This window comes from Blennius ocellaris, assembly GCF_963422515.1.
Source record: "Blennius ocellaris genome assembly, chromosome: 7".
Taxonomy (NCBI): Eukaryota; Metazoa; Chordata; class Actinopteri; order Blenniiformes; family Blenniidae; genus Blennius; species Blennius ocellaris.
This window is the reverse complement of record NC_137656.1, coordinates 15,540,985-15,564,795: the sequence shown is the minus strand read 5'-3', so window position 1 is coordinate 15,564,795 and position 23,811 is coordinate 15,540,985. Positions and strand designations below refer to the sequence as shown.

Below are 23,811 nucleotides of genomic sequence, written 5' to 3'. Positions count from 1 at the left end.
AGACACTTATTCCTCATCATCAACTTGGCTTTTCTTTTGAATAAAGCGTTTGACGTTTGAATGCGACTTCGTTTGTCGTATCGTGGCGTCTCACTGTCGCGATAATTGTTCTCTTGACAGCGTGAAGTGACTTCGGTGAACATGGGGTTAAGTTTCCCTCCACTCCTGAGCGCTGATCCCTCATAATGGGATGTGCCACCGAGTCGCTCCACAGCAGGTCAAACATATTCGGAGAGAGGCGGCGCAACATGGGCCGAGGCTGCGGGGAGACGAGCCGAGAGCTCCGGGTTGCTGCTGCTGCTCGCCGCTCCTGATTCCGTCGGACCGACCGACCGCCTCGGACATGCTGACACCTGGATCGCTGCGGGCGCGAGGACCCGCGAGCCGCCAGGTGGATTAACCCGGTCGTCGCATGGGTGTGTTGTCAGCGTTCGGAACCGCTCCGTGTTTTTTTTTGTTTTTTTCTTTCTCCGGGACCCGGCGATGCGCTCATTAAAGGAAACTGGCTTCGCAGACATCCGGAACACGCATCCATGCGCCACGACCGCTCCGCATCCCGGTATGCTTCTGACAAAAGCCTCAAGGAGACCCCGTAAAAACCCGCACATGCGGATCGGCATGGGTGCGTCAACGCGGTTATCTCGCTGTGTTTTTGCGCACGGGGCTTCGGAGTGCGGTTGTGCAATGAGACGTCCAGGAATGATCAAGTGAGACTTTTTTTTTTTATTAATTTTTTTATTGATAAGGCAAAATCGGACAATATGGCTGATCAGAGCAACATCCAGTCCGCCGCCTCCAAGAGCATACGGCCCTTTAAATCCAGCGAAGAATACCTGTACGCCATGAAGGAGGACCTGGCCGAATGGCTCAACACCCTGTACGATCTGGACATCACCGCCGACACCTTCATGGACGGACTGGAGACGGGCTGTGCCCTCTGTCGGCACGCCAACAACGTGAACCGCGCGGCGCAGGACTTCCAGCTGGAGCACCCGGAGGCTGCGCACTCCATGAAGGTGCCGTCCAAAGACGTCGTCTTCCAGTCGCGCAACGTGGTCCCGGGCTCCTTCTTGGCGCGGGATAACGTGTCCAACTTCATCAGCTGGTGCAGGCAGGAGCTCTGGATCAAGGACGTGCTCATGTTCGAGACCAACGACCTGGTGGAGCGATGCAACGAGAAGAATTTCGTGCTGTGCCTCCTGGAGGTGGCCCGACGCGGCTCCAAGTTTGGCATGCTGGCACCGATGCTGATCCAGCTGGAGGAGGAGATCGAGGAGGAGATCCGGGATCAGGAGAGTCTGAGGATAGATGCGGGGAAGCCGGCTGAGCAAAGCCCGCCCAGCAGGTGTTTCAGTCGGAAGGAGAGCTGCCACAGTGTGGAGGATGAAGAGGAGCCTGATCCAGAGCCCTTCGTCTGGCAGCAGAAGAGAGTTTTATGTGACATGCGAAATTTGGATGAGCTGGTGAGTTGCCACGATGAAAGAGATAAAAAAAAACAGAAAGCGGCTGCAAGGCTTATCAATTCCTGAGTTTTAAATCAGTGCTTTATATATAGTTCACTTACATTTTGATCTCACCTCTCCATTTCCCCTCTAACTCGTTAAAGAGAATCCATTTTTTTCTTTTTTTCAAAATGTAAATATATACTGGGAGGATACAAGCAAATACAGTTTTCCCACAGGTTTCTCACCCTCTGGCCTTGGTACAAAGTAAACATCATCCAGTGTGTTTTGTCTGCTGCGCAAAGCAGCTGATAGAAGACAAATATCTCCCACATTAAAGCAGAGGTGTGAAAATTGAAGGTCCATCTCCAAAACTGCCATCCCTGTGTTATAAAGAAGGCAGGCGGCATATAGATTTCCTGTGGGATGGGAGTTTGTATGCATCCCCACATGGGTTTGGAATGTGTTATTGAATTCCTGCTCACCTGCAGACTCAGCATGTGAAAGATGGACCCATGAAACCCCCCCCCCCCTCCCCCCAGGAGAGCACTGAAAGGTCACAGGTCAACCGAGAGACATTTCTTCTGCATTCTTGCAGAGATACCAGTTCTGTCTGTATAAGAGGTTGACAGAGATGACGTTTTGTCCGTGTTGACAGCCTCTTTAATTCTAGCTCATCCATTAAGAATAATCAATACGCTGTCCTGCAGGAGTGATAGATTAATCCTGTCACGCCTCTTCAGATACACAAAAAATATAAAAAAAAACTCTCAAGCATCTTAACAGATTTCGAGGAAGTCGTCCACTCGTGTCATTTGTCTTGTTGCCCTGACATGTGTGACCTTTGCCAGAACCTGCTCCACCCGAGCAAAGACCTTGCAAAGCACATGCTTGTTGAGCTGCGGACGGAGGGATGAAGTTAATATTTTTTGTGCTGGCGAGAGGAACAATGTCCGTCTTTGACACCGACGATGTGAGGGCCATCAGGGAGGGGAGGGGAGGGGAGGGGAGGGCAGGCAGGCGACAGCCACCCGCTTGGCGGGCGGCAGAACGGAGCGGGTAGAGTGTGACCTCTGTCACACAAATAGGAGAGCGTGTGGAGGAGGATGTGTGCCGGTCTCATCCAGACGGCCTGAGTCCACACACTCTCACTCATCTGACGGGGGGGATTATCCGAGCCAGCTAAAAAAATTTTGGGGACAAAACAGCCACGAGAGAGCTACGCTGATGTTCAGCAGTGTTTCGCACTGACATATCCAGCTCACTTACACTCACATTGTACTCACCGTCAGCTCTCAGTCAATGGCTTTTGACAGCTCTTGATTGACTGTGGGTAAAAGTCCATATCCTCCTCGACAAGTAGCTGCATGTAAGCTGTGCAAAATCAACGGATATCATCAATTCCATTCATAAAACTACAGTAGTAAGAGAAAAAGTCAGAGCAGCGGAATAGTGCACTATTATTGAAGCTACTTTTCAGTTGTTTGTTATGTTGTACTTATGAACGCCAATCTGTTTACTTCAGCCCTACAAGTTGCTTGAGACATAGGTCCAAATGCTCGTTGAACCGTCACTGCATTTTACTTACCTGCAAGTCAATAATGCCTCTAAAATCGGACAGCAGTCACAAGTGTATTGTTAGAACGTGTTTGTGGTCATGGATCATTTTGTAGCGTTAAAAGTAATTCGTCCAAAGCCGAAGTGGCGTTTTCAATGTTTTGGCCGCTGGATGTCCTGCAAGCACCTTGTGAGTCGCACTCAGGGCACAATTTAAACAAGCGATCAGTACAAGTAACATGATTTGAAACTGATAAGAAGAGACACCCAGTGCAAACTTCCTCAGTAATTACACGGTACCAGTGATACACCATCATATTTATTCATTTGTCTGGAATTAAATTGCTGGGTTATTATGATAACAGAAACTTTACTTAACCTGTTTCTGTGCACCTCAGCATCTGATGAGATTTGTTTCTTTTAACACGTGTCTGTTCATCTATGCGTTCTTTGGCGGCCACAGTAATCCTCTTGTTGAGACAATACAAGTGGAGGAGATAACAGGATTAGATGTTATCCTAATGAGTGTACCATAACGTACACAAATACAGCATATGCTTAAATTAGAGCTCCTTCTATAGTTGCACTATAGCAACTTGGACGAAATACAGTTCGTCATGATTTGACCCTGAATGCTTATGGTACTGTGAAGTGACTCAGACAACCTGTGACTCCTAATGCAGACAATCAATGTGTCACAGCTCCTACTTGGTGAATACAGTAAGTAGGAGCTGGTTACAACACACCCTCATGTAAACACTCTCCACCTCTGTGTCTCCTTCCGATGTGTGACGGCGTACATTCTTACTCATCTTGCAGCAGGACGTCTTCTCACACTCAAAGCTGAGGAAGTGACGGGAGTGTAATTTCCTTCGTAAGACTTTTATGCTGTGAGTCTGAATTGTTCCCCTTTCCCCCCCCCAGTCGTGGACGTGAGCAGGCAACAGCTGGTTCCCATCGCTGTTTACGTCCATATTAAGTTTATCCTTTACATTAGAGGATTTTCCCTCAATACACCACAAGAGAGAGATTATGACTTGGATCGAATGTATCTGTGCGTTTCTATATGCTGCACTGAGCCGGGGGCAAAGAAATGCTGAACGTGGCTCCACGCATGACCCTTTGCATGAGTTTTCTAGAGCTTGACATTTGGTCCCGGGCTCCATTGTAAAAAAAAAAAAAAAAAAAAATGCATACCGTAGCTATACAATAGATATGTAATGATAAATTAAAATGACACTTAGAGGCCGCTTCCTCTGCACTTTGACTATTCACCTATTTGCTGAATGCATAGGCTATATCTATAAAGTGCAATATCTGAGGTGGAAAAAAAAAAAAAAATTCGGAGCTTCCCTCATCATTGTTGACTTCCTTTATTTGCCATCTTTGCTTCTTCTTGCTCACTCAGATAAACTGGTTCATGTCTCTTCTCACCCCGGGCTTCGACATTCATCCCTTGTTTGGTTCATATATGTGAGCCCTCACTCCCATCCCCCACCACGGTCTCCACTGGAGACGATAAAGCAAAGAGTGGAACCGTATGTCTTGTTGGTGGCGTGGAAGAGAGGAAATGAATAGCCTGCCACTGTCGGCGGCGGGGGTAATCAAAGGTTGACATCTCGATCTTTGGATGGAAACACCAGTAGAACAAAAGGGGAAGGGGGTGGAGGAGAGAGGGGGGGTGGGTGTCCACAGAAATGTGTGTTATATGCCTGTATGGACACTCTGCTCCATTAACCTGATGGTTCAGTTCAGCATTCAAGGGAATAAAGAAAAAAAAAGGAGGGGGCGCACAACAGATAGTGTGCCCAGAGTGACTTTACTGTACACTCTGTTGAACCTGACTGGAGTGGATGTTGCTCTGGGAGGGAGAGCTACAGTAGAGAGGGCGAAAAGGAAAAGTAGGTCATCGTGCTTTGCATCGGGTCACACTTGTACGCTTTGCTGAGAGAGCGTGGCAGCCTTCAGTATTTTTACCCCTTGTGTCACATGCACTCAGGGTTTTTTTTTTTTTTCGGTGATTTTACAACATTAACAGTGAAGAACAGAGCTTCCCTCTCTTCCTCCTCCCCAGTTTTCCATGCACATGTGGAGACGGCTGACTCCTCACTTTGCCTATTGTCCGCCCTCGTTGCAGTGCCGCGCGCTATTAGCTAATCATTTGCATAATTATTTTTCAATTGAATACCCTCCCAGTCTGGTTTCTGTCAGTTCTGTGTAGACAGTCCTCCACTGGCTATTTTATGCACCTGCCCGCAGCGTTTTCAGTCCAGTCTCAGGTGGAGACCGATCATAAATTCCTCTAACCTTGGATGTCTCAAGCAGATTGAGTGCTTTACAGCCCCATCAAATTGAAGTGGCAAATGAGTCAGACAGTGCCCCCATATTTAGCTTCCTGCTCTGTGATTATAGTGACGTTTAGACCGAGCTAGATGAATAATGGAATTGTTCATTGTACAACAGTGGAGGTCTATCAGAGACTGAAATTGCTGCAGCTCCTGATGGACTGATTGTTATGGAGACAGAAGACAGACATTGATTTAAACAGAGAGGTTTCCTTGATGTAGTGGAGGATATCGGCCCGGGAGAAATGTTATTACATGTTTTACCCTGATCAAAGAAGTGCTGTGGTGTAAATACGGTATATACAAGCACAATGTTGTGGTGATAACAACAAAATATGTTTTTGCTGTTAGAATCTGGGTTTTTTTTGTATTAAACTTATATATGTACAGTCACTAATCAATAGGATACATTTTGTCTATTAAAACAGAATTTGTGCAATGGTGTTTGTAGACGAACTGCTCTACTCCAATATATCAAACTGCCGCCTTAATGCACTTTCATTATATTTTAATTAATTTGTACTTGAACGCATTGATCCTGTTACAGGTGCCACTTTTTCTGAACAACTTTATGAAATTAATACATTAAAAGCCTTTTTTTTAAAGAGATTAGTTCATAATAAGTACTCATAACTTAGTGAGGTAAATCATTTCTGTTCTATATTGAAGTAAAGTCAAATTGGAAGTTATATTATTTCCAGAGTTGACAAAAATTTATAATACATGAAATTACAATACGAATGGTTGTTTTAATGAAAGAACAGATGCAATGGAGGTTTCATCTTTTAGAGAAATGCTGTTTTTCTTTGTCATTCAAGTTGCCCTTGAAATAAAATTATTGAAACAGTCGTGATAAGGACAACAATACACACAGAAGTGCAGCTATTGTGGCCCTCCTAAATGATTATAAATTAGTATTCTTTAAGTCTCCTCCCCTTGTAAGGGCCTAAACTGCCATACCTGAGCCTGAGGCGCTCATCAAGCTCTTGTTTTTCCATCTTTTCTGTGCTGGTTAGGCCTGTTTAGACCAGCATGCTAACTAACTGCCTCTAAATACTTGTTTCCACACCGTGCTCTGTTCAGGCCCTGGGGCTACGGGTACGGGTTCAACATAATTACGAAACATAATTATCATTCATTCAGACACTTGCCATCTCCCTACACACCCGTAATGTGTAGGGAGGTGAAATTATTTGCGTAGAGGCATTTCTTTTTTGTGTGTGTGTGTTTATGAGTTGTGGCGTGGTCGTCCACAGAGGAGTCGTTTCGACAGGCTGTCAGGCCTTTAACAGGATAGATTCTGATATGTAGCTGTTTTCAGTGTGTCTTCACAAGCTTGAGGAATGTTTTCTCATGGGTGGTGGAGCAACAACCCCTCCAGTTCCAAAAATCTCTTGTCTGCCAAGCAAACGCCCCCTGTGGCCGAGTTTCCTTGTCTCTTTGTGCCTATCTGTTTCATCTGGAGACATTCCCACTCATCAGGGCACACAGATAAGTTAGTGAGACGAGTCTTGTCACTTTGCCAAAACAAAATCCACCTTGAATGTACTCTACGTATGCCGGCTTTTCACAAAGTCTCCTAACAGTGCTATTGTGTCACTGAAGGCTTAGAAGCAACTCATAGAAGCGCCTCGTATAAATTCCTTTGGAATGAGTTGTAACACTGAGTTTTTATTGTTGAAGTTTAGCAATAGGAGTTCTTGCAGCACTCCTTAAAGAAACCAGTTGCAGCAGGCAGCACACCTTTATTTGCTGAAGGAACAAGAGCAAACAATGATGTTGTTGTATGTTGTTGACTTATGAAGAGAAGCAGATCAAAGCGGATCTGCAGCTTAATTTGATTATTTTTTAACTTCAGTGGGAAAACCTAAGGCAGGAAAACTATATCCAAGTGTAAATATGCCTGCATCATACCCAACCCACAATTTATTCATCGTACAAGAAATCTATCTCACATAAAAAGAGAGATGTTCCTTTGTTCTGGTGAATTTATATTATGCTGCATTATACTACATAGTGCAGAGTCACATCCAAGTCTACATTTCAAATCGATAGAGAATCATCACATCTTTATTCATCCTCCTCCCATTTCCTCTGTTCATCCCAGGGGTTTTTCTCAGCCCTCAGCCTCGGCCTATCTCTTCCGTGAAGGGGCGTTCAGATGTTTGCAGGTCAGGAAGGAAAAGAATGCAGAGATTGTTGACTCATGCTGAGCAGATATGACGTGATCCTAGCGTTGGCCTTGATAAAGTATTGCGGTATGTGCTGTATGTATACAGCACATACCGCAGCTGCCACATGCCACAAATGTACCACAGTTTCTTTTTAATAGTGAAACATGTTTCTCTTTCTCTTTCTGTTCTTATATAAAGCCATATCTACTCTCCTATCTGTTGATAGATGCAGCAGATTCTCAGTATGGGGGCGGGCGTGCTGTGGGTGGTTCAGTCACTTTTCTTTTTCAACCCGAACATCTGCAGCTCTGGCTAAAAGCGTCTCTCCTGTGGCCAGCATGTATCCATAATTCATCCCGCAGTTTTTCGCAGTGTTTCAGCTCGGCTTCCGCGTGCTTCCACCGTGACCTTCTCTCTGTCTCCTCCCCATTTCCTCTATCTCACCCCACTCTGTACCGTGTCTGAGATGGCCAGTGTGTTTTGGTTTTAGCGTCGCTGTCATTCTTGACCTAGTGAAGACATGGGAAGTGCACACATTTCATTTCCAAGGTCCGGCAGGGTAAATACTTGCTGGACTCTTATTGAGTTCAAGATTTGGGGATGTATCACGCTTAGTGTTTAATGGGAACACAAGTCCTACACCTTCTCTCTGGAGAAAAACTTATGACCTCAGCTCACAAGCTGAGGGGGAGAGAGGGTTCGCCATTGCTCGAATGAAAAAAGAAGGCAAACTGTACAGTCAAAAAAAGAAGTGTGTGTGTGCGTGTATGTCTGTTGCCATAGCAATCTTTCCATTAACTCACTGGTTAGGGTTTTTCCAAACACCGTTTGTCCACCTACTGACAGAAATAAGGACCGGGTGACAGGGCGGAGGAAAGCAGAAGCAGTGAGCGGATGAAGAAATGTTAGTAAACTAAACAAAAAGGAGACAAATATAGGTCTGGTTAGCCAGTGCTGCAGCTAAAAATAAAGGCTCGTGCACAACAAAGAAGCAGATGAGAGAGGAAAAGGAGAGGAGGCCCAACAGGAGCAGGTGAGAGGGAGGACCGAGGGTCCAGGTGAACTGCTGTGGCTTAGCTTTGATTCCTCTCTCTTTAATCAGCATGGGACAGAAGAAGGGGGCCGTTTCCAGAAAATAACAAGGTGCCACCATAATCTTTTCAACACAGCATAATAGAGGTGCCGTGGGTTGTGTTAACACACACCAGACGCAAGCTGCTCAGGTCTTGTAATGTAAACAGTCGAAACGAAGAAGCCTAAAATCTCAAATTCTCCTCCTACTTGTCATTTGATCACTTGCTTATTATAAAATTCACTTGTGCCTGTTGTAATGCTGTCTGCACATGTCCTGTGAATGTTTCCTTTTTATATAGTTCTATAGATTAGAAGTTATATTTCTAACATAAATCATTGAGCATAAAAACCAACACATAAACATACTGCCATGTTATGAACCCTGCCTTGAACCACTGACAGCTGGAATCAGTTGCAGCTCTCTGTAAACTCACATTTAAGATAAATTAATGGTCAGATGTGCAAGACAATGCAAAGTATTACACCTACCCTATTCTCATTTCCACATTGAATGAATAAACCCTCTTTTAAGGTATTTTCTCTGCCAAGAAGTACAATGCATTGTGTGCAGTACAATGCATTGTCACAGCTTGACAGACCTAATACTACTCGTATTAGGTCTGTCAAGCTGAATTCACTCAGCAGTGTGAAGCAGCTAGTCATTCTCTCATCCTTTGGTTTCCTGAGTCCACTCCAGAGTTTTACTTTCTCTGCCTCCTGGTCGACAAGTGCGCACACGCCTTTGTCTGAGAGAGATGCCAAGAAAAACATCAAAGTTGTCCAATCCAGTGAGAGCACAGGCACATCTCACTCCACCCTACAGTTGTGTCTGACTCCAGTTGCCTAACAAGCACCCCCCCCCAACCACACTGAGGGCACCAGTACTGACTTTTTCAATTCGGAACCGAGCTGGCAGCGCGGGCCAGCTGACATCATCCCCAACAGCAGCCTGCTCTCCGAGCTCATTCTCCCCTTCAATTTATGTCACAAACGCTGTCACATAGAAGCCCTGAGAGCTGCACAGGCAGAGTATTCATTAGCATGTCCTCATATGTGTTTTTGTGACGTTCTGTGGTGAACTAAATGACCCAAATGTTCCGAGGAGATGACATGATGCAGTGCTTTTAATGTGGTAAAACTCCAGGGTGGGGCACTTTATCACCCAGTCGGTGCTCTGGGAGAACATTTGGCAGGAGACACACACACACACACACACACACACACACACACACACACACACACACACACACACACACACACACACACACACACACACACACACACACACACACACACACACACACACACACACACACACACACACACACACACACACATACACTTCGGCATCATCATACCGTAGGCTGAATAGCCAAGGCTGCTCACACCATAAAATAGATTCATTGTGTTGTTGACACATCGCCCATAGTGGTTGGTTACTAATACCATGCTCCCGTGCGGGGGCTGCTGATCGGAAAACAGGAAGAGGATCATTGCAGATTCCTGTGCATCACGTCCGTGTACTCCGAGTGTTTTAATGATCGTTTTTGTTCTCTTTAGGTACGTGAGATCCTGGGCCGGTGTTCCTGTCCAGCTCAGTTTCCAATGATCAAGGTGTCTGAGGGGAAATATAAAGTAGGAGACTCCAGTGCGCTGATCTTCATCAGGGTAGGTCTGCACCACCATAAATACTGACACCGAGGCAAAGTGTTCCATCAGATTCTTTACAGACTTTCTTCTCCACTTACACAGATTTAGTAAAGGTATTATTCTTATCACATGAAGGTAAAAATAACAGAAAATGTAAAGCTTCTTTTGACCACCCTTTTATTTCAACCTAGTAGAATTACATTTGTCACTTGCTGTTGCAAAATACACTTGAATAGTCGTTTTACAACTTGAAACGTTAAGCTGCTTCCCTTTCTTTTTTCTTTTTTAAGGGGTAAGCCCTGGAAATGTCATTATTTTCTGCACAAATGTAAAATTAGCCACCATCACCAGATTGTGCGGTCAAACATTTTTTTTACATTATAAAAAAAAAAAATCATTAACTTTTAACCCAGTGTTTACAACCAAATATTCTATCTTTTTAAATTGAAGTATCTTTAAAAAAGATATATAATAAGCATAGTTTATAAACCCAGCTTGTTTCACTTTCATACATCAAGATTCTATAACAGTTTGCATGGTCAGCTTCGTTGTACCATTTTCATCACTTCTGTTGTCTTCACTTTCCATTTGACCTCCAGCTACAGACATTTCTCCACATTAACATCATTATTTGTCAGCTAATATTGCGTCTGCCTTCAGGCTTTTGTGAACCAAAGGCACTATGATGCTTCATCTGTGAAATTCAGAAAGCTCATAATGTGATAAAGTAGCCTAAACTACAAAATAGACTAAACGAGGTGTAATGGACCTGCTGTGTGCTGAAAGCTTTCTTTTAGTTCCATGCTATATTGTAGACAGAGTATAATTATATCTTTATTGGCACGGAGCACAAAAGGTGTGCAGTAGCCGTATGAAGCCATACGGTGCTGACATATGGCATCATATGTTGTTTCAAGAACACTTTGGTTTTTTGTAGGTACAGATCGACTCGAACAGTTTACTGTGTATGGACTGTATGGTTCATTGTGCGTGAATTCATTGTAATTTCTCTGTGTTATCAGAGTGTGTTTACGAGTGGGCTTCATCTGGCCCACTCCCTGAACTCTTTTCCATTTAGACACAAATAGAGTGGTAGGTCATTTCCTGAGTTTTGCTTATCTGGGCTATAGCTTGTTTCTGCTGGACTGGGTGGCTCCTCCACTGTTCGGGAGCTGACACTCAACCCACCGCAGGTCTCAGAGGACGGTGCAGGAAGACACTGGCTGATGCCAGAGATTGATTTGGTCTCACTTACTGAAAATGCGCTGTGGCCAGATTAATGGATTATCTCAATGGTTTTCCAAGTTTCCTGCATTTACAATATACTGTTGGTTTATTTGACTGACAATGATGTCTCTGTGTTTTCCATTTTGTGAGGCACCAGTCAGTCTGTACAAGAACATGTGCCTCCAGGAAAACTTGTGACATCTTAAAAAAAACAAAACAGTGCCTGACAAAATGAAAATGAAAAAAAACAATGAGCTCAGTCAATCCATCCATCTTCTACATTGCTGTATTCAATCCATCGCTGGGCGCTGGAATTGATCCCAGCTGTCATACAGTCACACCTAAGATCAGTTTTAGGGTCAGCAATTGACCTCAAATGCATGTTTTTGGGCTGTTGGAGACATCTGGAGTACCTGGAAAAAACTGACACACGGACATAAAGAGCATACAAAGTCTGCAATGTGACCAATTGGTCAGGTGACCAATGCGAGAGTGTCAACAGCGACACCACCATGTGGCCCAACAGATTCAAATCCAAAATAAATGGATTGACTATCACTAAACCCAAACTTTCAGCCACGTCCTCTGTCACTCAACCACAGAGACTCTCAGAACTGACTTAAATGTAATCATATTTGATTCTATTCAGTCATTCATCAAACCATTGATATTCGATACATACTGTATTGAAGTTGGCAGGTTTGTGGGTGGCTTCAGCTGAACCCAAATGACAATGAGTGAGAGGCCGTGTGTGTTCTACACAGATCGAACACAGACACACAGAGAGACAGACACACATTTTTCAAGTCACCAGCTTAGTAATTCACGTGTCTTTGTAATGTGGGTGAAAGCTGTAGTGTGCAATGAGAAAATCCACACCTCCATAGGGAGACATGCAAGATCCACACAGGGCCCTGAGCCCAGAATTAAACCCAGGTCTTCTTGATGTGAGGTGAAAGTGCTAACCACTGCACTCCCACACAGCCCTAACAAGTGCTGTATTTGTGAACCTTGCCATTTCCAAATCAAATAGCAAACACACATTTAATTTTTTTTTCTCTCAGAATCCTTGGCTTTTCAAGTCGAGTATCACAAAACATTGTTACCTGAATCAGGATATACTACAACTTTGTTTGACAGGTCAACATTTTTTACTTTTTACTCGAGGATGCAAACTGGAGTGGAAGTGAAGTGACACAGTAACTGATCACATGGGATCATCCATCACTCCATGTGTTCTCTGCTTTTCTAAAAATAACAATGCCTCTTTAAAACAAAACAATGCCTTACAGCCTCCCTGACCTCCACTTCATCTATTCTTATATTTACGTGCAGTCCCTATGATGGACTTTGATGTTTTTACTTGTTCTCATGTAAACATGTGCTTGTTTCTTCAGCCTACTGTTTTCAGTGTAAACACCATGTCCAAATTGGGGTAGACTTTGTTTGTCTAGGAGCCTGTGACGTGCCAGATTTTCTCTTTTCATGTTATTTTTTTTCTTGCCCTCTTGCGACTCCTCATCGCGAACAACAGTGATTATGTGAATGAACGAACAGCTAAAAGTGCCCTCAACACACTTTCCCTATTCTTTTGATGGGAGGAAACGGGCAGCCACCTTTGAACCCAACAACCCCCCCCCCCTTTTCAGCTGCCAAAGCTGTGACAAGGTCCTTGAGTTGAAACAGGGGATGAAGCTGTGAAAGGAAATGGGTGAGCGGACCCTATGAAGAGAAAGGGGCAGTTAATAAGGCGTCTTTATCCCCGAGGGAGACTCCTCCTCGGTGGGAGGAGATGCCTTCAGTTTCAAGACACAACAGCTGAAATCAACCAAGAGCTTTATTTTTTTTTTGTTTTTGTTTTTTTTAAACTCAACAGCAGGATTTAAGAAGAAATTGGTTCAACACGCCCCTGCAACGATGATAAGAAGTGCCTCTGTTCACGGTTGCCATAGAAACAGGGACTGGGTCTCTGTACTGGTGAAGGCTGTGATACCCCTTCAGTGGTTAAGAAAGCAGCTGAGCCACAGATCTAAAGAGGAATATGGTCCCTAAACATGTACTTACGCTCCCCTGGAGGGCAGCAGAATTATTAGAAACTTGCTGGATAGTGAAATACGTGATGTAGAATAGAAAGAATCAAAAGGTTCATCAGCCTCTCACCTTTCGAGTTCTGCTTGTGCTGCAACTTCAGACTCAAATATAAGTAGTTTGTTCCATCTTTTGCATGAGCTTAACGTCTGTCACATTCTCACATTTTCTGCAATGTGTTAAAAGTACATGCTGGTTTTAGTCACCTCTTTAAATGCCTTCGTTACAAATTGTAGATGATCCTTACGCCTATACTGTTTTATTAGATGGCAAATGAGCTAGGAGACATTGAAATTAATGTATTCCAATTAAAATTTTAAGACCACTAGTAAGTCTCTTTGTAGTTATTTGTTTATTACACTGCAATTAGAGATTTATTTGGCCTCCCAGTAGCTGGGATCAGTGGGACGGTGCCTCTGATATCTCCTAAAAACAAGTAAAACAAGTAAACTATTAGGTTGTATTTTCATGCCAGAGTAAGCACACGAATACAACATGCAAATATGTTAAACACTGGAAATTGTATTTAATGTATATTCATTACATTCAGATTATAGCATTTTAGGACTTCTTTTTTTGTGTGTCTAATAACAGCCTGTTGTTCCCTTGTTTCAAACATTGTGTATCTTCTATTTCAAATCCACTTTTACAAAATCTGCAATGATGCTAAAAGAATACACTGATATGTTATGATGAACTCTGATATTCACTGCTGGCTCATGATTGTCAGGCAACATCACGCCAACAATAAACCTGTTACTGACATAAGGCCAAAGCAGAGGAGAGTAAGCAGTTTATAACCCCAGGTCTGATAGAGATAAGCAGATCAGCTGTTTCGACGGATTTCATGGCGGGGGGGGGGGGGTTATAAAGATGTGCAGTGGGATTGGCAGGGATCGTATCAGAGTGAAGGTGGGGTCAGACTTTGGAGCACACATCCTGTCTGTGGCCTCTCTCGGCTCACGGCCACAGGCACCGAAGATGAGACACTGCGCAATGTGCCATTTGGTGGAAATAAACTCGACGCCAGCCCACATAGATGTATCACTGCCCACACAGACCCGGGTGCACCCTTTAAACCATGTGGCTGGCAGACTGTGTTACACAACTGTAGGAAGGAGGGTGCATCCACGGGGCTGTCACATCAGACTCAGTGGGCTGCCTCAGTGATGGCAGCCTCTGCCTGGAGGCAGTGTGGAGTGGTTGGATCTCATGTGGATGTGTGTGTGTGCCTCAAAGAGCAGAGAAGTGTAGGAAGTGACTTCTCCACTAAACCCCCCCTGTGTTATGGCCCCCGCCTCCTCTCTGCTGCTCTGCCTGATAACTGAACTCTCAGCTGAGGAGCAGAGGGAGACACCAGTAGTTAGCCGTTACCATGCTAATTCTCCCCCGCCGCCATCTGAAAGAAGAGGCGAACCAGCTGACAGGCATCAAAAAAAAGGAGAGGGGCTCAGGAAAGGAGTGGCTTTGATTGCACTTTGTCTCTTTCTTATGCTCCCGTATTCTGTTTAATTGCAAGTTGGCATGGCAATGAACAGCCCCTCATAATGGCAGCAGCTGGGGGTGATGTGGGAAAAAGACTGGCAGGGGAGAGTGGGCAGGGGCACATGCAGGGGTGCATCTCGTTGTTATGTAACACTGTGGGCAAGCCAGCCTCCAGCAACTGCCCGCCGTGTGGAATTTACATATCTATTGACCTGTGTGTGGTTTTGCAGCATATCAAGGGGCTCAACAATTTCATTTGTGAATGTGTGTGTTAACCTCACTCCATCTATTGAAGCTTTTTCTCTTCCTCCCACCCCCCAGGTCCTTCGTACTCACGTGATGGTGCGTGTTGGAGGGGGCTGGGACACATTAGAGCACTATTTGGACAAGCATGACCCGTGTCGCTGTGCTGCTTTTGGTGAGGTCACTTCCTTTTCTCCATTAGCCTCTTACAAAACAACTTTTTTGTTGTGGTTCAGCGTTGCATAATTCATAATACATTGAGAATGTAAAATGGAAATGATTCACTTCTGATGTACTAAATTCAGACTAGGAACAAACAGTGGGAATGTCAGCAGTGTTGAATTAGAAACATTTAGAAACATTAAGGTAAAGTGCATGTAACTTTGTAACTGCATGCATCAGATTCAGTCTTATTTTGCTTTGATATACCAGCAACAATTTAAAAACAAAGTTGAAGTACTTCGACTTGCACAAATGTAATTGTGCCATCTCTTTATTAAATCAATACCAAAGGGAACAAATATTTGCAATGGAAAATGTGTAATGGAAAAAATGTGCTCCCATTTTTTTCTAATTAATTATCCTTCTTGTTAGTGATCCAGTATTCCACTTTTATCAAATGCAAAGTGATATACGCTGAGTATGTTCTCCATTCTCATTAGGGTTGCCACTAAAGTGTCCATAGATGAGCCCGGTACAGCTGACCTTCAATCCAAATCAAAACCGGTGTTGTATTTCCGTCACAAAAGGCAGAGCTGAGCACACAGTCTTAGCTAGTTGCACAAATATGCAATTTGTGTTCTATTAATGTTCACCAACTGTCCACGTCGTCAAGCAAGAGTCCATCTGTCTGGAAAGCAGCAACTTTAAATTCCACTACAATATCGGGTGTTTGATGCCACTGATAGTTGTAGAATTATTCACGACTATTGGGTATCGTTTAGAGGTTAAATGATTGCACAAAATATACGCCTAATATTGTTTCAAGGAACTTTTTAACACTTGTTGTCATCTTTTGTCCACAGCCCACCGTTACCATCAAGCTAAAGCCAGCGGGCAAAATCAGGGAGCTCAGAGCAAATCCTCAAGTGCCCACTCCTCTCGCTCCACCAGCCCAGGTCCACACTGGCGAAATGACGGTATAGCACCTTACAAACCTTCGGACAGGCGGTCGCTGGAGCCTCTCGCAGCTCCCTGTGCCTCCTCCTCACCCTCCACAAAGTCCGGTCGGTCTCAGAACCTGGAGCTCGACGCCGCTGCAGCTCGGGCTCTGCTCCCACGGCCTCCGCGAGACCGCTCCGAACCGCGTCACTTTAATCCTCTCAGGTGAGGGCATGTGTCTGCACAAGTGTATGGATCAGTGGGATGCCTTGAGAAGTAATTAATCTGTTTCGACTAGCCGTGTAGGACACACTCAGTTTTTACTGCTTGCTCTTTTGTGCAAGCAGCCAGACGGGCAGACACATACACACACACACACACACACACACACACACACAAACACACACATGCACACAAAGACTTGTGGAATATACACAACAAACACCCATACCAGGAAAACACAGATTAGACCGGGGAAGATTTATCTAATCTCAGGTGACATTGCCCTGATAAATCCATCTCACACAGCTGCTCGATGGCACCTTCTAGTGGTTACAAGGTCCACAATAATACTGTGCATGCACTTCGCTTCATTCCCCTCTCCTCCCTTCATTCAATTAATTGGACTAGTGAGTCTGTTGTGGCTGGGATTATAAGAGAGCTGTTCAAGTCTGGGCCGCACGGTGGCACAGTGGTTAGCGCTCTTGCCTCACAGCAAGAAGGTTGTGGGTTCAAGTATGGTCTGGAGCCTTTCTGTGTGGAGTTTGCATGTTGTCCCTGTGTGTGTGTAGGTTTCCTCCCACATTCCCCAAAAAATGTACACTGTGGGTATCTGACCAAGACCTTCAGTTCCCTTTAATGGGTCAATTTAGTATGAATCCCCCCTAGGGGATTAATACAGTAATAAATAAATTTATTCTCTAGCCACAGTAAACAGATCAACATGAAATACCTATTTCTGACATGTTTATGGAAAACAGTTTGCAAAAGGTGGCTGTACTGTTGCGATTATTGTACATTGCTCTTTCTTTAACTTGTTCTCATGCCTCACAGGAAGCTGGCAAAATGTTAAGTTAGTCACATACTTTTACAATATGTTAGATTGCAGAGGCACCATTGTTTAACACAATTAGGAGCTGAGCGGTGGTTTACGTTGGCTGCCAGCCAATGCCTGGCACATTCCTGTTATGAGCTACAGCTGATAGGAGACTCAAGGCAACAACTCAATTAACCCTGTGTGGGTGTGGCTTCCTCCGTGAGCTGGACTTGATCAGACTAAGCTCACAACTATCCTTGAGCAACTGTTCACTGCTAACTGGAAAAGTAGGTCAACAGGTGGGCTCCAGGCCGGCGGCCTGCCGCCTGTCCTCAGATCAGAGTTTTCAGATTGACTGTAGAAGCGATGAAACATTGATGAAACTTCTATGATCTGAACACAACAAAACACATAAAACAATACTTCTCAGTTTAGAAACAGGTGTGTTAAAAATGTTAGGTATGACTGCTGCAGTAACAGTAACAGTATCCTTGTTTAGCGGACGATAAACAGCTCCAGCAAGATGCTTAGTGAAACAACTGTGGTTTTTAGTTTTATTTTCAATTGGCAAAGCTTGTCCTTTGCAATTGAAATGTAATGTTGGTATTACAAAAAAGAAAACCCCCCAAAAAAACCTTAAAAAAAAACTTTAATCAATACATGGATTTAGTCTCCTTTTGCCATTTCTCAAACCACATAAGTTATCTTAGTAGGCATACCTCATGTGTGCAAAGTACACAAATGGGCCTCACTAAGAACTTTAAAAGAGTGATATTAATGCTTTAAGTACCTTTTTTTTTTTTTTTTTTACAGTTTTTAGCACGAGGCTGATACTGACTGCCTGGAAAGTTCCTGCAGCAACATAAGACAGACCTTCATTATTTTGTGCATATTAAAGAAAAAAAAAGTTATAGCTGCAGTCAAGTCTGTACACATTGGAGTAAAATTGGTTCATGCATGTTATAATTAAAAGTACTTTTTTTCTTATTAGTTACATACAGAAGACTTGTGAGCACTCCTGAGTTCTATTATTAAACACATCCTCCGTTTGGTCTTCATAATGAACACTATCGATTAGCATTCATCAAATCTCTCCAGGATTGTTCCCCCTCTATTATTCACCATGAGCTGATAATGCACTTAAACCTGAAGGGCCGACTGGTGCGTGACAGTGCAGCGGTGTCTGGTTGAGAAAGGGCAGTGGTGTGTGTGGGGCGAGAAAATCTATGAGACCTCTAATCCTGCCCCCACTTGTTCCCATCTTCCCTGTAATCCCCTGGGCAGTGGCTGTTCACTGTTCCAAGAAACACATGAGGTCAGAAACACTCTCTGTGTGCAGCAGCCCCAGGTTGGAAGAAACCCACCAATCCTCCACACTACATGTTGAATGACACATCGTAGTATGAAAGAGAATTAGAGTATGTTTACAATGACGCTGCAGGTGTAATGAAAATCTCAATCTGTAACAAGGTTAAGACAAATTTGAGAAATTCTTCATCTTCAAAATATGAATTCTTCTTTTGTTTCAACATTGTAGGAATAAGGAGACAAAGATGCCACTGACGAGACGTTTGTCTGGAGACAGTGACTCCTCTACAGCCTCCTCTAAGGGAGGGGGAGGAGGAGGAGGAGGTGGACGGCCCTCTCTTGGTGGCACTTCACGCCGTTCTGGTGAAGAGGTAGTTCTGCTCGTCAATCGTAAAGAGGGTAAGCATATGATTGAAAGGCCTGGAGGTGGAAATCCAAACCCATCCTTGCGTACTTCAATGCCCCGTGCACGCAGCCAATCACGGGAACGTACCGCTCTCGCTCCGATACTGAAACCCAATCCACCACAAGGATCATCTGAGGGAACGAGGCAACCTCGTACAGAGAGGGGGCGCTCTCTCGGAAACGAGGGTCCAAGGAGGCTTCACGCTCCACGTTCCCACAGCCAAAGTAAGATATCAAGTCGTGCTCGAGCCAACGATGCCAGTCCAGGACCCCCTCTCTCCTACAGAGAGCCTCAGCCCCCGCCGTCAGACAGACGAGATGACCTTCGGGCCAAACAAGTGCCCCCTTCCTCTCCAAGAGTAGGTGGTGGCTTTAGCAAGAGGCAGTCATCTTCTTGCTCGAACTCACCTATTAAAGGACTGCAGGGCAGCAACAGCAGCCCCAGCAAGAAAACTATAAGTACTCCCAGACCCCCAGCACCTCGTTCACCGTCTACAGGAAGAGGTAGAGTACTGCCACCACTCACCTCAGGAGGACGGCGTTCACCGCATTCCTCCCCCCGCAACTCTCATCACCACCCTGCCCGGCCCTCTCGGCTGTCACAGGGTCCTCGCTCTGCTGGGCGAGGCCACCACAGGAACGGGTCTGGCATTGGGCACCAGGAGTCAGAGGAGGAGGAAGGGCCGGGCTTTGGCTTCCAGATGCTACCAACATTAGACCCTCAGAGAGAGCAGGACCTGTATCGCAGCTTTGAGGCTGAGTTTATAGCCAATACACAGCAAGCAAAAACAGTGTCCAGTAAAATGCCAGGCGGGGCGATGCTGCAGGGAGCGAGGACTCATCCAGTGCCAGCACTCACTGATTCTAATGTCACAGATTCAGCCTATTCCTCTTCTAATTCCTCTAGTTCTTCTTTGAATGTGGGGGCAAAGATAGGAGCTCTGCCTGACCTCAGGGAATCCAAGAGAATGAACCCCCGCCACCTCTCCCTGGAGGACCCCTTGAATTTAATTTATGGACACAATTTTGGTCAAGGAGAGCCTGAACACTGGGGGAATTGTAGAGCAGGTCTCAAGAAGCTGCCAGCAATCTCCAGCTCTATGGAGGAACAGGAACATCCACCACAGACAGACAGCCTGATGAATCAGATCCCCTCGCAGCCTCCTGTCCCCTGCAGAAATATGAATGGAGACCATGGATGTTGTTCTCCTACACAGAGACTCACAGGGCAACAGAACCAGGGTGGCTGGGCCACACAAACTGAAGCAGACGTTCCTCTGGAAAACCACCAGCCGAGCTTACCTTATGAGCTGGACAACTGCGATGGGAGCGATGACCTCCCGCCCCCGGAGGCTTGTCCATCACCTGTGCCCCTCCCCGCTTCTGAAGACTGCTCCTTTCAAGATTCCTCCAGCGAAAACTCTTCTATGTGCTTCAGCTTAAGTGAATCTCGCTCTGAGTCCCCCCCGCCATCTTTACGTCTGACCAACGGAGACTCTGACAGTGACGTGTTGCAGACGAAGAGAGGGCAAAAGAAAGCTAATAGGGTCGATCCTGTCTCGAAGCACAAACTGGCTGCAAGGTTCAGGCCTCGCATTGACAACAGGCCAGAAAACGGCCCCTCACGTATTCCCACGCCGGTCAGCTACAGAGACCTGCAGGCTCATGACACTCTCTCCCCCTGCCACACCCCACCACTTTCCCCACAGAGCTCCCGTCCAGGCCGCCCAGCCACATGCAAAGGCCTACACCAGGCCTTTGCAGACATGATCCATCCTCAGCCGCGCTCCCCGGCCATGGCTCACAAAGATTTGTCCTTTCCTGGACAGTCAGGCAGTTTGGATACTGAAGCCTGGATGTAGCACAGAACTGACGCATCTGTCATGAACTCAAACTACTGTGTACAGATACGACTTGAGACTGGTCTACGGATTGTTTTCACTGCATGTCAAGCACTCATTATTGTTTAATTTCTCCCTCAACACAAATGCAATGGGTTCACTTACGTTTGCTTTTTTTGCACTCAAGCCAAATTATTTATTACCAAAGGAATGTTTTTTTTAATGTTAGCATCATTTTGCTGTGTGCATGGGGTTGCTTTGCCAATTACAAGGTGTTTTTTTTTTTTTTTCATGTGAGGTCCTCACGGCTGACACACACAAGTATAGAGAGAGCATATGTGCTGCCATGTGCCCCTCTAAGGAGGCATGGTAAAGTGCCAGGGATTTTAAACTGCAACTCTGCTCAGTGTAAACACTAAACCCTTTAGTCAGATGGAGAAGCTCCCTCTTGTGGTTTGCTGCAGACTCTTGCCTTGGTAGTCAAAATACTGGTATGATGGCTGTGATATTTTCACTCTCTCCACATCAGTGGTCTTCATATATGACAGCATATTCATATTTACACCATATTTATCGGTCACGTGGGCAAAAGTGCCACTAGCATTCCTCTCACTTTATGGACCTGATGCACACTAAACGTGTGTGTACAGTTTAAAGGTTGTTCTGTACTTGTCACAATCAATCCATGCAATCGTGTATTTCTTTTTAATTTGTTAGTGTGTTGCGGGTGTTTACTTTTAAGTTTAATGCAGTAAAACGTTTATAACTTCTACTTTTAAATGGATCAAGTGTATAGAGATGAGGAGCAGTGTTAGTTATGTTACACTGTGTCATTGTCACTGAAACGGAAATGTGGAGAGCTCTTCCTCAGACCAAACTTTACTCTGGAAAACAATGCTGACCATATATGAATATAAGTGCAGAAGTCACACAATTCGGAGGATGAATGTGTAAATACCTGTTGATGTGCTCATTGAAAAAAGTGGTTATTTTGTATATAAAATGCTTGGGATATACAGTTTAATGTACATATTCACTGTATTAAGTTCTGTGCTGCCTTAGCTATGCAATATTGGTGTTGGAAATGCCTTGACAGTTCCCTTTGCCTTAAAACTTATTCACATGTTAGTCTTGAATGTTTTTTGCTTAACATCTCGAAAATCTACTCCTAACACTACATTCCCATTATGATGCTATTTATAATGATGATTGGAAATCTCGGGCCTGGATATGTTAAAAAGTGAGGTGCATTGCCAATTTTTCATATAAAACATACTTGAAAGTAGATATATACTTTGTATCACTGCTTGTTATGAAACACAAGCCCCAGTTGATGGACATGGCACAATCGATAGCGACATCTAGTGGCTAAAGAATGACATCTTACTTACAGTGGAAATACCTTTTTTTTAAAATACTTTTCAGCTTATTTCATAAGTTCAGAGGGTCATGTCGAGGTGCTGATCAGAGCCAATAGAGCTTGTAAGTAACGGTATGGTAAATTTTGATGGTTGAAGAAAGACTTGGAGTGTGTGCATGTGGTTGCATGAATAATAGATGCTGTAACTGGATGTGGAGGTTTCCTTTTGAAGCTTATGCACAGTCTCCGTCAGTATAAGAGACCATAATCCAGATACAGTGCTGTTTCTTTTTGGTATTTAAGAGGTGTGGACTTTGTAAAATATACTTGAAAGGTGAACGGTTGGATTTGTGGTGGCCTGTAGAAGCTCCACTATCAAGACATCGTGCTTGTATAAAAAGGGTTCGGGCGGGGGCAATTTGTTTTTGTAAGTTTTGTAACAGTTTTGATAGAAAATTGTCACAAAGTCTGTGCAGATGGAGAAGGAAAACAATTTGTTTCTTTTTGTTTGCTCGTTTGTATTTCTGAAGGCACCGAGAGAGAATGAGTGAAAAAAAAAACAAGTGTGCATATCTGAATACATACAAACTAGAACATGTACAGTGTTGAAGTGAAGAGGAGAATGATGTTGGTCTAATTTATTTATTTATCAAATCAACTCAGTGGGGCTCAAGTGACATCTATATCCCAACAGATGTAAGTGTTTTGGGACGTTGGGATGAGGGGAGGCTCTGTAAGATTTCCCTGCTCGTTCATCTCCGTTAGCTGCAATACCCAAGGAAAACTGCCAGCTTAGAAAATACATTATCCTACATACAATAAAACACTTTTGAGATGTTTCTGAACATTTCATTTAAATCTCACTACTCATCTGTAACGGTAATTCACAGTGTATCGGTGTTGTTAGAGCTGCAACATGTAGCTAGATATTAGCCTCACTTGTACAAACAGATCATCGTACATGGTTGAACTGCTTTATTTCCAAATGTGTTTTGGCCTGTTTGAAGACTTTTGCATTGTGATAAGCTGGTGATTCGGATTCACCAGTAAACTGTGACTTCATACAAACATGGAATTGCCAGTTTTAAACAAAGAGTGATTGTCCTGCACAACTCCTCCTTCATCCCCAATCAGTGAACTCTGAATGTTTCGCCAGACAATTTCTTCTTTGCTAATGTCATTTTCACCTAAACCTTCAGTTCAATGTACAGATTGCTTGACATCGTGGAATTTGTGTGTATGGAATAGCAATACTGCAAAATTTCACTCTTTTTTTTGAAGTTGAAAATGCTGTTAAGTTGTTCTTGTAATAAAGGTTTTCTTCTGAAATGTATGAATCAGCCATTCTTTTTTTCATGTGGAATATAAGGTTCATGTTTCAACCGTCCTGCAGTGCCTTAAGAAAAGCCCAGACATGAATGTGGATAGGGTGTTATTCTTCATGCGTGACATGGTTTTTGTACTTAGATTGACAT

The 23,811-nt window shown here is 44.3% G+C and overlaps 1 protein-coding gene across 1 annotated transcript; it reads left to right on the top strand.

The window, feature by feature from the left end:
- Positions 1–243: 243 nt before the first annotated feature.
- On the top strand, positions 244–23,659 carry gas2l1 (growth arrest-specific 2 like 1). Its single transcript, XM_080499159.1, has 5 exons — positions 244–1,463; positions 10,153–10,260; positions 15,364–15,460; positions 16,311–16,611; positions 18,960–23,659. The coding sequence occupies exons 1-5, from the start codon at positions 762–764 to the stop codon at positions 20,995–20,997; spliced, it is 3,246 nt and encodes a 1,081-aa protein (XP_080355285.1). The 5' UTR covers positions 244–761; the 3' UTR covers positions 20,998–23,659.
- Positions 23,660–23,811: the final 152 nt, after the last annotated feature.